At 43.7% G+C, this 15,928-nt stretch overlaps 2 protein-coding genes across 2 annotated transcripts in view; both read right to left on the minus strand.

The window, feature by feature from the left end:
- Positions 1-270: 270 nt before the first annotated feature.
- Positions 271-15,928, minus strand: part of LOC310934376 (protocadherin-15-like) — a gene marked incomplete at both ends in the record, with an annotated part of 242,963 nt that continues 227,305 nt past the window's right edge. The window contains 5 exons of the mRNA XM_083898086.1: positions 271-882; positions 4,987-5,095; positions 8,479-8,552; positions 8,692-8,730; positions 10,494-10,515. Coding sequence (XP_083754212.1) covers positions 271-882; positions 4,987-5,095; positions 8,479-8,552; positions 8,692-8,730; positions 10,494-10,515 — 856 coding nt within the window. The remainder of the gene's footprint in view (positions 883-4,986; positions 5,096-8,478; positions 8,553-8,691; positions 8,731-10,493; positions 10,516-15,928) is intronic.
- Positions 2,872-4,962, minus strand: LOC310934272 (uncharacterized protein; the record flags this gene model as incomplete). Its single annotated transcript, XM_083897966.1, has 2 exons — positions 2,872-4,830; positions 4,936-4,962. 2 exons carry the CDS (start codon positions 4,960-4,962, stop codon positions 2,872-2,874), a joined length of 1,986 nt encoding a protein of 661 aa, XP_083754092.1.

The following is a 15,928-nucleotide window of genomic DNA, read 5'->3' on the forward strand; positions in this document are numbered from 1 at the left end:
TAAAAATTACAGTCTTTGAGGCACTCCTTTCCTTGCAGCTCCGACTCCATCTGCTTTAGCCCTGTCGGTGATTTATGCTCGGTAACAAATACATCTTTAATGTCGAGTTAAATAAAATTTATCTGACGGTAATGTGTCATCACCAGTCGCGGACACGCGATTGGAGCTTATACAGTTGAGGCACACATTGTTTTTCTTCTTCTTCTTCTTTTACGGTCAAAAAACAACATGATAAAGGTGAGAATATAACAAAAAAAAACATTGGTCAAGTCAGAGTTTGGTCATTGGTATGTGCAGATTGTTCCACGGTCCCATCCACAGCTCCTCCTCGTCCGACAGCGTGTGGTCGCTGTGGCTCTCCAGCGTCTCCCTGCTGTTCTTGAAGCTGTCCACCGAAGTCTCCGTGACGCACAGGCCCACGCTGTTCCTGTCCGCCGCCGCCGCCGACTTGGACCCGAAGCTTTTCAGCTCTTTGACGGCGGACGCCAGGGAGCCGCGGGAGGACCGCGTGTTGAGGTTGACGTCCAAGTCCGCGTCCACAACGTCGGCGGGAGCAGCGGGCGAACCCGTTCCGTTCTCGCCGCCGTTCCCCGAGCCCTCGACGCCGATGACGGGCGGAGGCTCCTCGTGCGTCACGCCGAGCTTGTCCAGTCTTTTGAACTGCTTGCCGAGGCGGCACGGAGACCCCGTCTTCAGGTTGTTGGGGTGCGGCAGCCGCCGGGTCCGGACGATGGTGCCGTTCTGCGCGAGGTAGACGTTCCCGTTGATGTTGCTGCTGCTCGGGGGTCGGTTCCAGTGTGTCTCTGTACTGCTCTCCTCTCCCGTGGAGGTGGTCTCGTTCTCCCGATCTACGACGAGCTTGATCCGCTTCTTTCTACCGACCTGAGGAGGAAAGAAGGGGTTCTAGTAAATACATGGTCTTCCAGAACAGCGAGGTCAACACACCAGGTGCAGTGAGATCACAGCTTCCATTAGAAAGTCGCGAAAGTTTACTTAAAAGTTTAGAAGAGGTCAAGTAAATGTGATTTTTTAAAGGGGGCTATTATATTATACCCTCTTTCTCCAAGTGAACCTAGTTCTAGAGCTGAAACGATTAATCGATGAAACGATTATTAATCGATTACTTAATTAATCGCCAAACAATTTTGATTATCGATAATCGGTTTGAAGCTTTTTTCATGATTAAAACAAGATTTCTGATTGTTTTGGCTTCTTAAATGTGAATATTTTCTTTGTTTCTTTGCTCCACATAACAAATAAATCATTAAAACTGAATCATTTTGGTTTGTGGACAAAACAAGACATTCAAGAACGTCGTCATTTCCAGGTTTGACAAACACTGATCAACGTTTTTTAACATTTTCTGACATTTTATGGACCAACCGATAATAATCGACAGATTAATCGATTACGAAAATAATCGTTAGTTGCAGCTCTACCTAGTTCCCTGGTGTCCTAATGAACATGTCTGTGACATGCTTTGGTCAAAAACACCTTAAGGAAGAAGCACCACAGCAGTTCAATCACTCTGCCAAAACAGCCCTGTTCAGAACGCTCGCTTTTGAGCGACTGTCTCTTTAAATATGCAAATGAGACACAGGAAACTACGTCAGCGTCACTGAGGCTAACGGCAGCTAACAGCAGTTAGCATTCGGAAAAGCCGTCATTTGCCGACTCCGGCCGGCACATTGCCGTCATATATAAAAACGTAAATCCTCTGAGGCTGGAAGTTTGTGTAGCACTCTGTGCTGCACTGTGCAGACAAGAATAGAACACTTGAGGGACTTCCGCTCTTCCGGATACTTTTCCCCTTGTCTGCACTCGCGGAAGTCAACATGGCGTGTTTTATCTCCTGTACTTAGACTGAGGAGGACCTAAAAACACTTTGCCGACTCATTCGACCTCCAGAGTCGTCCCAAATATATAATATTAAAATGATTAAAAAGTTGATTTTGCATCATATGTCTCCTTTAAAGCCCGATCAAATAACAGAAGCTTGGAGCATGAAAGTATAGCAGACCACTGCTGGATGTTTGAAACCGACTTGACAGACTTGAAGTCTTGAGTTTGAGTTTCTATAAACACTAGTTTTTTGCTTTTTTAAAGTCATTTCCACACACTTTTAAGCAAAAGTGGACTTTGAATGATAGCACATTTAACTGTAGCCAACTATGGCTGTGAGGTAGAGCTGAAACAAATACTCGAAGTTCATCGTCAACCATTTTCATAATCAATCAATCGGTTTGAAGCTTTTTTCATAACTAAAACAAGACTTTTAACCTGTTAAATGTGAATGTTTTCTTCGTTTCTTTGCTTTTTATGGACCAAACGATCAATCGAGGAAAATAACCAACAGATCAATCGTTAGTTTCAGCTCTAGTCGACCTCTACTACTTCTACCGATCTGACGTTCGGCTAAAACAATGATTCTGGGTTGACTTCGGTTTCCTGCAGGAAGCGTGTGATCGTGCTGAAAAATGTGTTCTTTTTGAGAATCGAGAGGGGAAAAGATTCAGACGAAAACACAGAAGATCACACTGTAACCACGGCAGACTGGAAGAGCAACAGCAGCAGTAATGTGAATCAAAAAAGTTAAAAAAAAAGGTGTGAGGACACACTCAGGAAACACATCAAAGAGGAAGAGAGTGAGGCGACGATGTAAGACAAGAGCGAGAAAACCCCCTCTGCACATGCTGCAGCAGCAGGAAACCGGCGGCGCTTTTCCTCGCTAAAGGGGGAGGAAAAAAAGAAGGACATGTGAAACACTCAGCGGAGGAAACGTTGCTTCACTCTCATGCAAAGATAAGTGATTCTTTTCTCTCTTACTTCACTGCGTACAATATCTCTCTCTCTCTCTCTCTCTCTCGCTCTTTAGAAGGCGGTCGAGTTTCCTTCCGAGTCTGAATCGGACGTCCCAGTTTTCCCGGATCCCGAGCCGCTGGCCGACGAGGAGATGGCGTCCTCGTCCACCTCGGTGATCGGCGACAGGCCCCCGTACATCTCGTCGGAGGTGACGCTCCGGACTTCGGTGGCGTACGGCGGGGCGGCGTAGGGCGCGGAAGGCCCCGGGTCTCCGGACGCCACGCTGGACCTCCCGGACGACGACGACGACGCCGCGTCGTCGCTGGCTTCGCCGGACGACTCTTTGCTCTCTTCAGCTGCCTCGGATTCTTCTTCCTCCTCCTCCTCCTCCTCTTCCTCCTCTTCTTCTTCTTTTTCACTCTCTTCTGTGATGGTGCCTTCGGATCCGCGGCTCAGGATGGACTTTCTGGAGCGTCGGCTTCCGCCGGTCGACTTGGAGCCAGCAGAACTCCCCTGGCTGCCCAGGGAACTCTGATCCGTCATCTGACCGCCGCCGGAGGACGAGCCTCCGCCAGACTCGGACACGGATGCTTTCCTCTGACTGGACCCGCGGGACGAGAGGCCTTCGCTTCCAGACTCTGCCTCACTCGCCGCCCCTGACCCTGACCCTGACCCTGACCCTGACCCTGACCCTGATTCTGACTCTGCCTCGCTGGCTGTCCCCGTCCCCGACTCGGCCTCGCTGAGCTCTTCGCTGGACTTCTCTGATGATCTGGTTCTCTGCGACGACCTAGCGCTCGAACCTGATCCTGACGCACCGCCGCTAGCACTGCCGCTCTCACTTGGACTTCCACTTTTTCTGCTACCACTCCTGCTAGCACTAGCGCTGCCGCTACCGCTACCACTACCGCTGCCGCTGCCGCTGCCGCTGCCGCTACCGCTGCCGCTACCGCTACCGCTACCGCTACCGCTGCCGCTCTCCTTGCTAGCCTCCGTAGCTGATGATCTCATGGAAGAGCGGGCAGTTGACCCGCTTTCCGCAGCGCTCCCTGAAGCCTCTTCCTCCTCAGACTCGTCATCAGAGTCTCTCTCTGTTCCCGTTTCCTTCTCTGTCGCGGTGCCCGTCCCCGACTCCGATTCTCTCTCAGATCCGGACTCCTTCTCCGAGTCGGACTCTTTCTCCGTCTCTGACTTTTTCTCCGTCGCCGACGACTTTTCCGACTCGGACTCTTTCTCCTCGTCGGATTCCCTCTCCGACCCAGATTCCTTCTCCGTCTCTTCTCCTTCCGACTTGGACTTGCCGCCCTCCTCCTCCTCGTCAGAATCCCCCGGTTCTTCATCAGGCTCTTCCTCCGAGTCCACCGTGCTTTCGTTGGCATCGTCCCGGTCGAGATCCACTTTGAGATAGTCCCTGTCGACGCTGCCCTTCTCGGAGGATTCGTCGTCAGAGCCCTTTTCCTTGCCGCTGCCGCTGGCCTCTGCCTCTGGCTCACTTTCTGTCACACTAATAGACACTTTAGACTTCCTTTCATCCTCGCTGGCAGCCTGCGAGGCCGCATCCTCGTCTCGCTCGCTGGCCTGGGACTTCCTCCTCATCTGCAACTTGCTGCCCAAGTTGATCCTGGTCATCGCTTTCCCGAGGCGGCTGGTGGACGCGGCGATGCCGTCGATGGGCCCCGTGAGCGGCGGCCCGTCCGTCAGACTCTCCTGGCTGTCGATGCGGCGCGCCGACATCAGCTTGGCGTAATCTTTGTCCTTCTTCCCGGCACCGAACATCTTGAACATCTTGGCTTTCTTCCACGGAGACTTGCCAGCATCGGACGGCTTCGCCGTTCTCTTGCCGGCTGCCAGGAGCTTGCTGAGTTTCATGACAGACTTCAGCTTCTTGGCAGCCTTGGACGGCTCGGCCGCCTCCGCTGGCTCAGCTTGTTCAATCCCATCCTCTGGCGCCTCGTCTCTAAACGCAACCCTCTTGGCAGCTCCTCGACCCCGGGCGGCGGTGCCGCGGCCCCGGCCTCTGCCTCGGCCCTTAATGAGACAAGTCGTGTTAAATATGGAAAAACCTTTTTTTTTTTTTTTTTTGGTGATGGTAAAGTCACTCAATGATACACTGGGGAAAAAAATAACACACACACAATCCAGTTTAGTCCATATTGACATAGTCACAATGAGGAACGTTGATACCTCGGGGCCACCGTAGTAATACCCATCATCCTCCACGACCACCTCTCCGTATTCATCGTACACGGGCGTAATCAGCCTCCTCCGACTGCCGAACTGAGGAATGTCATACCTGGGAAAAAGTTAAATAAATAAATAAATAAATAAATCATATTAATGAAGTTTTTAGTTAACCTACTTCCAAAATAAAACATGGTAATAAAAGCAAAGTAGACACCAGCAAGTTGTTATGAGATTAAATGAGATTAATTAACTAAAAATCTTAAACATCAAGAGGCAACAACTATCTTTTAAAATTCCAGTGTGTAACATTTAGTAGGATTCATTGGCAGAAGATGTATAATTGCTTCAAAAAAAAAAAAAAAGTGTGTGTTTTGTATAGCTTCAGAATTAGCCTTTTATATCTCATTGAGGCAACAAGGTCCTCGCCTCATTACGGAAGCTGCCATTTTGCCACCTCCGTGTTTCCGGAGCCGTCCAGAGCTGGAGCTCTGCCCACAGAAACCCAATATGCTGTTTTTATATTTTCTACAGCATTTTATTGTTTTATTGTATGTTTTATTGTTCGTTCTTAGGTCTGAGGTCACCCCGTTTCACATTTGTTTTATTCATCTCTGATGTACAGCGCTTTGTTTCAGCTTTTTTTAAGTGCTTTATAAATAAAGTTGAATTGGATTGAATTGGAGAATCGAGTCCACACACGGTCATATCGGCAGTTCGTACGCGATCGTGTCGCGGAGATTGGCGCGTTGACACGTTCGTAACAGCAGGGGGAAGAGGATCCAGGCGAAGGAGGGTGGAGTATATGGACGTGGAGTGTTAGTGTGGAAATTTAAGAAATGATAAGTCAGAATTCTGACTTTTTTCCCAGAATTCATGCTGTTTTATTCATTTTTTCTTTCTTTCAATTTTTTATTTTTAACAAGTGGCCCTGAAACACTTCCGTAATTTACAACCGCAGTGTTTTTGTAAATAAATGTTATTGTTTTCTTCATTCAATTATTCATATTTTATAGATTTTGTGTATATATATATATATATATAAGATTGTTAAAGATGCATTATGTAATAAATCTAAAGCAACTGGCCATAAAATCCTCCTAATATGTCACAGAGACTCAGGAATAATGTTCATATAACAAACTGAACTCACCAACAACAACAGTACAGACAAAATATTTGCATTAAAAAAAAATATTTTGCAGACTGCAAATCATGTTTATGTTTTGAAATCATGTTTTTTTTGCATGTGGCGCCACCTACTGCCGTCTACCAATCATTGCAGTCAGTAGAGTCTCAGCTGCCGAGAAACCACGGGTTGCCAGTTACGTCAGAAAACAAAAAAACCTAAAAGACCTCGGTATTTTGAATTTGAATGTAGTAACCGTTTTTGGCCACATTCTTACACATGGCGCCTTTAAACAGTATTTTAACATGTAGTAAATTGTGAATAACTGGAAGTTATTCTGGAAAAATGTACAAAAGCACTTAGTCACAGGACATTTTCTGGTCCTTTTATGGTAAAATTAAGCAAAAAAACTAAACAAAACAGACATTTTGAGCTTAAAAAGCTTCAGAGACAGTTTAGAGCGGTAGAATGAACTGCTCCTGGAGAGAGAACGACAACGTCAATATACTCTGGACTCATTGGGCAAAAACCAAACAGTGATTAACAATAAACTGAAGCCATAGTTGTGTAAACTGGCCCATGCAGAAGAGTTCATACAAAGCTGTCTGTCATCACCATTTAGACCATTTATGTTTGACATTTCTTTTCTCTTTTTAAGCCCCAAAAAAACCTCCCAGACCGCGTTCATTCATCACGTCTCTTTTCCTCACTACGAGTGCGTCTTAACATCCGAACGCCGACGCCGCACTTTCTGAAAATCACTTGCCGAGTTCCAAAAGGTATTAATGGAAAAAAAAAAAAAAAAAAAGGGCACTCAAAGAGATTTTACATAAATATTCGCCACAGTACTAACATACACTACACGTCACCTGCCGCAGAGCGGCAGCGTTTCGTGAATAACAATTTCTCAGCAGCTGTTTCTCTGCAGCTTTGACTTCCAGGTTGTTTTTTTTTTAGACCATATGGTCAACGTGAGAGGAAGCTTCCAAAAACATCCTCTTATCCATTAAACCACAGGCAAAACAATTTTTTTTTTTTTTTTTTTTTGGCTCTTAGGTGCCGGAGTGAAGGCGAGCATAGGCGAGAGTGAAGCTGAAGGAGTAAACTCTTATCGTTTTTTTATTCTGAACTTTCCTCCACATGCGCTCTCAATTCCCGCCTGACAGCCCTGACGTCAACGCACAACTAAAAATACACCGAATAGCCTACTTTTCATTTGATTTTAAACATTTTCTCGACGAGTTTATGCTCCTCAAAAAAATCACTTCTTCAAGAGAGAGAAAACAATGTTGATTTGGTCATTTTTGTTCCAATTAGAACACCAGGGAGTAAATCTCCCATTTGTTGTGCAAGTATTGGCTATTTTCCCTGTCAGATGTGGGCTTGTGTGTGGGCCTTTTCCACAGCGCCATTTGGAAAGCAATTCATTAAAACATTAAAAATACAAAATTACAAATTAAATAATTTACATTTTGTCTGGTTATAAAGGATAAGAAAGCATGCAAAGTGTATTATGTATGTAGATCATATATGTAAAACTGAAATTAAAAAGATCTTTAGGAAAAAACACATGTTTTTCAATGACACTGTAACATGTTTAAACTCGGGCTGGACGATTATGGCAAAAATATTGGTCCCAATTATTTTTGACTGATATTGAAATCATGATTAATAGACACGATATTCATTGATTTCAAAACTGGAGTATTTATTGAACCACCAAAACTCAACTTTAAATATAATTTAAAAGAACAGCCAGAAATTACGGAGCCCCCGAAATGACATGAGGAAAAAAAAAATTAAAAATAAAGAAATAAAAAATTTACCCAAAAAATTTTTTTCTGATTTTTTTGGGAAACTCGAGATTTCGACTTTGAAACTCGAAATCTCGACTTTTTTTTTTTTTTTTTTCTCATGTCACTTCGGGGGCTCCGTAAGTTTCCAAAAACATATGCTTTTTTTTTTTTTAATCTTTTTTTCCATATTTTTTTGGAAACTCGAGATCTCGGCTTTCCAAGAAAGATATGAAAAAAAAAAAAAAAAATTTGGGAAGTCGAGATCTCGAGTTACCGAAAAAATATGGGAAAAAAAGATTATAAAAAAAAAAAAGTCTTTTTTTTTGGGAAACGAGATTAAAAAAAAAAAAAAAAATGTTGTCATTTTTTTCCCCTCATGTCATTAATTTGCAATAATAAAAAAAAACGATTCAATAAAATTCAATAAATCGCCCAGCCCTAGTTTAGACCCCTCTCAAATTTTGCCTTTGAGGCTTTCAGGGGGTCTCGAGTGTTAATCAGGGGGGTCTAACCCCCCCCACAGACCCCCCTGTATTTCGCACAGTGGTCCCATTTCATGCATTTGCTCACCCTTGGTCATAATTATAGTAGTCCTGTGCGTAGTAGTCCTGGCCCGGGTCGATACCTGACTCCATGGAGAGTTCCTGGGGGTAAATAAAAAAAAAAAACAACAACACCAAACTAAATAAGTTTTTGTTCAGAAAAAGACAGGGAAAGAAGAGGAGGGAAGTACACGGTGACTACGTTCGTCGGTGAATTTAGGAAAAGCAGGAGTGTCTCTACCTCAGGTCTCAGAAGAGACGGCCTCAGCAGTTGCTGTTGCTGCCCAAAGTTTAGTCGAAGAGGACGATGAAGAGGAGAGAGGTAGATGATGGAGAAGGAGGAAATGATCGCACAAAAGACAAAGGGAGAGTTTAAAGCGAGGAAATATCGATCTTACGTCTATGTTACGTCGTGTTTTCCATCGAGAATGGAGCGGTTCGGTTTGGCACAGTACGGCACGTTCCATTAGAAATAGTAACTTAAAAATGAATTGGTGTCCTTCCCTTGTCCTACCAGAGTAAAACGGATATGACACGATTAGATTGGCTCCACCCAAACTCCGCCGACCACTGTTCTACAGTTGAAAAGGAAGCCTGAACCAGGGCTTAACTGTTCCAAACTGAACCGTACCATGATGGAAACGCATGCAGTGATTCCCAAACACTGGGTCGGGACCCACAGATGGGTCACGGGAGTCATTTTTTGGTCCCCAAACTAACCCCAACTTTTTTAGTTCAGATTCAGGTGTAATTAAGTAAGTTGTGATGAATTTATTAAACATTTCCTTGGGAATTATTTGTTTTCCAATTCAACCGATGACTAAATTGATCGTCAACTATTTTTAAAGATGGATTTTAAGCTTTTTTTTCCATGATTAAAGGTGCATTATGTAATAAATCTAAATCAACTGGCCATAAAATCCTCCTAATATGTCACAGAGACTCAGGAATAATGTTCATATAACAAACTGAACTCACCAACAACAACAGTACAGACAAAATATTTGCATTAAAAAGAATATTTTGCAGACTGCAAATCATATTTATGTTTTGAAATCATGTTTCGGCATGTGGCGCCACCTACTGCCGTCTACCAGTCAGTAGAGTCTCAGCTGCCGAGCAACCACGGGTTGCCAGTTACGTCAGAAAACGAAACCTAAAAGACCTCGGTATTTTGAATTTGAATGTAGTAACCGTTTTTGGCCACATTCTTACATATGGCGCCTTTAAGTAAGTTGTGATGAATTTATACAACATTTCCCTGGGAATTATTTGTTTTCCAATTCAACCGATTACGAAATTAATCGTCAACTATTTTTGATCATCGATTTGAAGCTTTTTTTCCATGATTAAAACAAGATTTCCGATTGTATTTTCGTTGTTTCTTTGCTCCAAATAACAAAGAAATCATTAAAAACTGAATCATTTGTTGACGTTCGAGGTTCGACAAACACTGATCAACGTTTAATCGACATGTTAATCGATGACGAAAAATAATCAGTAGTAGCAGCTCCTGTCACTACATACAATTTATATTAAAATAGGGTCACGGTTGTTATATCAACTGTTCTGGAATCATCTTAAAGCATTGATTTAAATTGATGGAAAGAGCTAATCAAGCTAATGGAGGAGTAAGAAATCATATATTTTTGGACACGGTTGAATGTGCCAAAACAAAATTAATTGTCAAATTTGTCAAAATGAGAGCGTTTTTGTTTGGTTGCAGGCTATGTTTTATTTCTTTTTTTTCAATATTTTTTATCTGTCAGTCAACAGGAACACTTGAGAATACAACAGCAGACTTCTCGACTCGGGCCTAAACTGTAACGTCAGTGTCCTCAGTCCTATCAGCAGCATCTCATATTAATCTCATTCAGCGTTTTCTCCCTCTTTCCCTCCCTCTCTCTCCATCCAGTGAGTTACAGATAAGAATAATTGGACAAAAGCCGCCTCGAGCTGCATTGAGAGCGACAAAATGTCATAAGAGCACATCACAGCGACGGTGGGTGAAAGAAAGAAAGAAAGAAAAAAAAAAACGCTTACCTGTCTGCCGTAGCCTCGCCGCCTGCGCCGCAGAGAAGACAGAATAAGAAATAAGACAAATAATGAATATGGAGTGACGGCAGCATTTCACCAGCTCTTAGATAAATTAAATGTTAATTCTGAAGGAGGAACGAGAGCGTCTTCTGTATTTCTGCTGACCGATGAGGAACATTTTTTGGCTTACCGTGCGTTTCCATGCGTGTTAAATTACGAGAGGTTACGGGAAAATCCTTCAATATCAAAGAGCGTGCGGGCTTTTTGGTTTTTCTCTTGTTATCACGTCCAAACAGGAAGACGACACAATAAATGCAAGAAGATTGAAGGGTTTTGAAATGAGTGAGTGTTTATACAAATGCATCTGTGGGGGGGGGGGGGGATCTCTGAGCAGATATGAAAATAAAGGATATTGTGATTCATGGAGGCGTCTCTCACTCGCAGAAAGCTAATAAAATTGGGCTTCGGTTATCGCGTCGTAGAGTGTAAAGAAGTAAATCTCAGGAAATCTGAAGTTGATCAGACGCGACGTTCCTCCAGTGTGTGACGATCGCGTCTGTAACTATGACGACGGGAGCGTCAAATCTGCACCAAAGTCATAAATAAACTCCAAGTTTTGATACCTGAGGGCCAATTTAGGAACCCGACGTTGGACTGAGGGCCAAAGAAATCCCATTTGTAATCATTTTAATGACCAGATTGCAGTTCTACAGTTTAGCGTTAAGTAATATAAGCGTTAAGTAATATAAGCGTTAATATAATGTAATTTAAGCGTTAATATAATAACGCTTTATAATTTACTGGGTAATTACCCAGTATTTTGGCCATTGTTCTTACCTTCTAATTACAGGTTAATACCAAGTAACACATTTCTGTTACCATATATTTACTGGGTAAATAGCTAGTAATTGGGGGCTGTAGCTACCTGCTTATTACCAGCTTATAACACAATAATACACTAAAATTCACCATATAGAAACCAGGTAAATACCCAGTATTTTTGTTTACACTTATTGGTCTGTATCCAGTAATGTCCAATAAACATTTAACAAGCTTAGTAGCTCCTGGATTAAAACTATCAACTGTAATTCATTGCGGGGCCGCCAGAAATGTTTCTGCGGGCCACCATTGTCCCGCGGGCCGCACTTTGAGAACCAATGGTTTAAAGGGATAGTTCAGGTTTAATGAAGTCGCCAGAGATTCATTTGCGCACTTTTTTTCCCCCGGGTTTTCTAAATCTCCTGCACCAAAGCCGGTGAAGAAAATCAACATTTTGCTGCTGCTGCTGCTGCTCTTTTGCTGCCTCATTAAGTAAATCTGTGTCACTTAGGTAAATCCAAAATAAAGATTTCAAACACTGAAGTCTCTAATGAACCCGTTTAAAACGTATCGACGTCCTGCAGAAGTGGATCAACAACAACTGCCGTGATCCCTCTATGGACTTTGGTGCGGGAGAGCGAGAGCGGTTAGCAAACGTTTGTTTTACAGTTCCAGAAACGCTTTCTAATGGCAAGATGAAGTGGTGAACATGTTCTTAGGCTATCACAGACTTACACAGGATGACATTTTATGCCGTGAGCATTTTGCGACAAGGCTAAAAATCTGTTTTTCCTTGAGTTTCTTCCGCGTCTCAAGCCGGCAAAGCTATCACATTAAAGGAAATCAACTTTTTAATAATTTTAATACTTATATTTGGGACTCTATGAGTCGGCAAAGTGTGAAAAAAGATGACTCTGTCATGTTTTTGTGGTCCGCCTCAGTCTAAGTACAGGAGATAAAACACGCAACGTTGACTTCCGCGCTAATTGCGACGTCACAATGAGACATTCCTGGAAATGTTGTCTCTCCGAGCTCCGCTTTGTCCCTAAAAAACGCGAGAGTGCAGGCGAGGGCGATAGTATCCGGAAGAGCGGAAGTCTGCAAAGTGTTCTATTCTTGTCTGCACAGTGCAGCACAGAGTTCTACACAAACTTACAGCCTCAGAGGATTTACATTTTATATATGACGGCAATGTGCCGGCTAGAGTCGGCAAATGATGGCTTTTCCGAATGCTAGCTGCTAACTGTTAGCTGCCGTTTGCCTCAGCGATGCTGACGTAGTTTCCTGTGTCTCATTTGCATATTTAAAGAGACAGGCGCTCAAAAGAGAGTGTTCTGAGTGATTGAACTGCTTTGGTGCTTCATCATTAAGGTGTTTTCGACCAAAGCATGTCACAGACATGTTCATTAGGACACCAGGGAACTAGGTTCACTTGGCAAAATAGGGTATAATATGTCTACTTTAATAAAAAAAAAAAAATCCATCATTCATGGAAACCTAATACAGTACCCTCCATCAAGTCTGATACAAATCTGATAATACATGTTTTTGCACATGATCCTGTTGGACTAGCAGGCAAAACACACACGGCCTCTTTAGTCAGAAATAAAACACGATTCTCTCACGGGCTCCAGACGACACGAGCGGAGCATGTTTTCAATGCACTCAGACAAAGTCAATGAGATACGGCGGAGTAATAGAGCAGGGGCTACGGGATTCAACTGTAACCTGCCTGATAGCCATATATATATATGGCAGAGGGAAGATGTCAGCGTCCTCTGGAGAGCTGTAATCTGTTATTATGTGCAGTGACCAGGGGACACACAGCACAGACATATGGCCACACCTCCCAGGCAGAGGGGGAGGGGGAGGGGGGATGGTGGTGATGGGAGTGGAGTGGCTCTGCTCTGCTGATGGATGACCTTTTTTTGGATTCGGCCACCGGCTACTGCTGCTGCTGCTGCTGCTGCTGCTGCTTCATGCAACATCAAGACAAACGGCAGCCGTGGGACGTTTGCACAAGACGGGGACGACAGTGCGATATGATCCATGATCAGGTACGCGAGGTAATGTTGTAGAAGGAAAAAAAAAAAGAAAGAAGAAGAGGTGAGACGTGGATTACAAAGATCCAAGTAGCTGAAGAACCTGTGAGCGTCTTTTATGTAACAGTACGGTGCATATATTGACTCGGTAAATAACCGGCTTTATGGGTTTTTTGCTGCAGGACGTGATGTAATAGGCAGAAGCATAGATCATGTTATTCTGCTTCCACAAAAAAAACACAGGCAACACCTCATGGAGAAAGGTATCCATCGTCTACCGCTTTATCCTCCATATAGAGACGAGCATTCACGGTCAATTTGGAGTGTCCAATTTGCCTCATCCCCAAATCTGCAACCCCACGCAAACGCAAGGAGAACATGCACAATCTAGGTAGAAAGGCCCCTGTTCTGAGATATAATCTGTACAAAAATCTAAATGATAGCATTATCAAATTGTTTAAATTAAATTAGATTAAATTGGAATGCATTTATGATCGCTCACCAGGGGGAAATTGTTCGGTTACAGGAGGTTATAACTAATGAAAATAATACTCCAGTACAGTATGTTCTTGTCGGTTGTAGTTTTGGATTTGTTTCCTTTCCAGACATGAGGACGGTTTCAATGTCGTTGAAGTTAGTGTAGCGCAGGGGTGTCCAAAAACTTTTTTTTAAATCGGACCTAGACCGGAAGTTCCAATTAACACTGTTTTTTAGTATCTGCGTCATCACCTTGTTTAAGAAGCCCTGAAGGTTCTAAACAAACAGTTCAGCCACTGCTGAGAACGCTGTGTTTTATTGTAATCTCGGGCTCAGCGAGATCTCTGAAAAAACCCGGTCCGGTTACGTAAACACCGGTTCTCCTGAACAGCAGATCTTCCTGCTCCGGGCACTAGTCCGGGCACATCCGGTTGCGTACATTGAACCACAGAAGAAGAAGATCATCCGTTGTGGAGGTGTTTCACGAGCGACAGTGTCTTCTGACTCCGGGTCAAAGTCATAAAAGGGACTGTGGCGGGGAGTCGTGAAGAAGCTGTTTTTAAACATTGTTAAAACAATGTTTTGATAATGAGTAGCAGTGCATCCACCGTTCCAGAGGGGGGAGCTGCGCTTCTGAGAGCGGGTGTGCTGAACATGTCACTTCCGGGTATTGGCCAATCACAAGACAGTTGGGAAGGCTCTACGCTGGCTGGCCACTCACAACACAGTCTTGTCTTCTGGGTGTGAGAGTTGAGTCTGAAATATCGCGGCTGGGGAACACCGTCAGAAAAGAGAGATTTCTATCGGCTTGTTTACAGCAACTAGGAGGTTTTTGACCGTAAAAACAAGTTAATGTATGTAAGTAGACCTCCATAACTCACATATATGTGCAACAGGACCACTCTATGTGAGCTTTAACAAGATTTCTGGGCACCAATGTTCCTTTTTCCCCCCCTAATGAGTAACGTGGCACAAACAATGTATTTATTGTCAAAACGTTGCACTCTTCCTTTAACAAAAGCCTCATTTTGAAAGTGGTGTTTGAACAGATGGATGTTTTTTTTATTATTATTGAACATCCATTCATCCGCGATACGTTATCTACTTTTTTTCCTTCTTTTTCTTGTCCTAGATTTATTCGTTATTGTCATTTTTTTCCCACCCAATCGCCCAAAACACATTATTCCGAGCTGTTAAAAGAGCAGAATGTTCATCAAAAGAAACTCTAATAAAAAAAAATATAAATCATAAAAAAACAAATCTGTTATTGATGACAGCTTATTTCTGTGCCACATATGGTCAACGCTTTGTGTTTTTTTATTCATTTCTGATTCCACATTGTGCACTGTGTGTCTTTGACGTTGTGATAAAACATTTAATTTATTTCACTTCACCCTCCCATGTGTTTTATTTTGCGAGAAAAAGAGCTCAATAAATTGAATTTGAAAAAAAAAATGGAATAAACAGGAGACCGTTCCATTAACGCTAACTACGCTTTGGCGCGGAAGAGGAAGACGCAGCACGTCAGCTGCTCGGGCCTCTTTACAAAAGAGATTATCTCACGCCGCGAAACACGGAATACGGAATCAGCGGGTCTTTCGATCTGCCCGTCGGGGGGAAACGAGCGATGAATCAAACGTCGCATTGTTCTGGAGGAGAGGAGATCCTCCAACCAACACGGGAAGAGATGTACGTGAGAGACAGACGGAGGGAAAACCCGAGCGCACACACATATATACGCAAACGAGGCAGAGAAAAGGGGGAACAGATGCCGCATCGCAATGTGTGCAGAGAAAGTTAATAGAATCTCCAGAGATCTACGAGGAAAGATTAACAAGGCGAAAGCCAGGGATCGGAAAGAATTAAGGGGAGGGAGGAAGGAGACGTGAGCGAGAGAAAGACAGATGAATGGATGAGGCAGAAGGTCAGAGTAAAGGAGAAGGTAACAGCGGTTGACAGTTCCACAGGCGGCGGCTCGGGGCTAACGATTGATTAGCGCTCTCTAATTAGCCTTTTTTTTTCCAGCGCGCGGTCGAACATCGCAGTCGCGCTACTTTATCGCGCCGTGAGGATCTTTGTCGACGCGGGGTGTGAAGCCAAACG

The sequence above is a fragment of the Microchirus variegatus genome, assembly GCF_963457635.1.
Source record: "Microchirus variegatus genome assembly, chromosome: 11".
Classification (NCBI taxonomy): Eukaryota; Metazoa; Chordata; class Actinopteri; order Pleuronectiformes; family Soleidae; genus Microchirus; species Microchirus variegatus.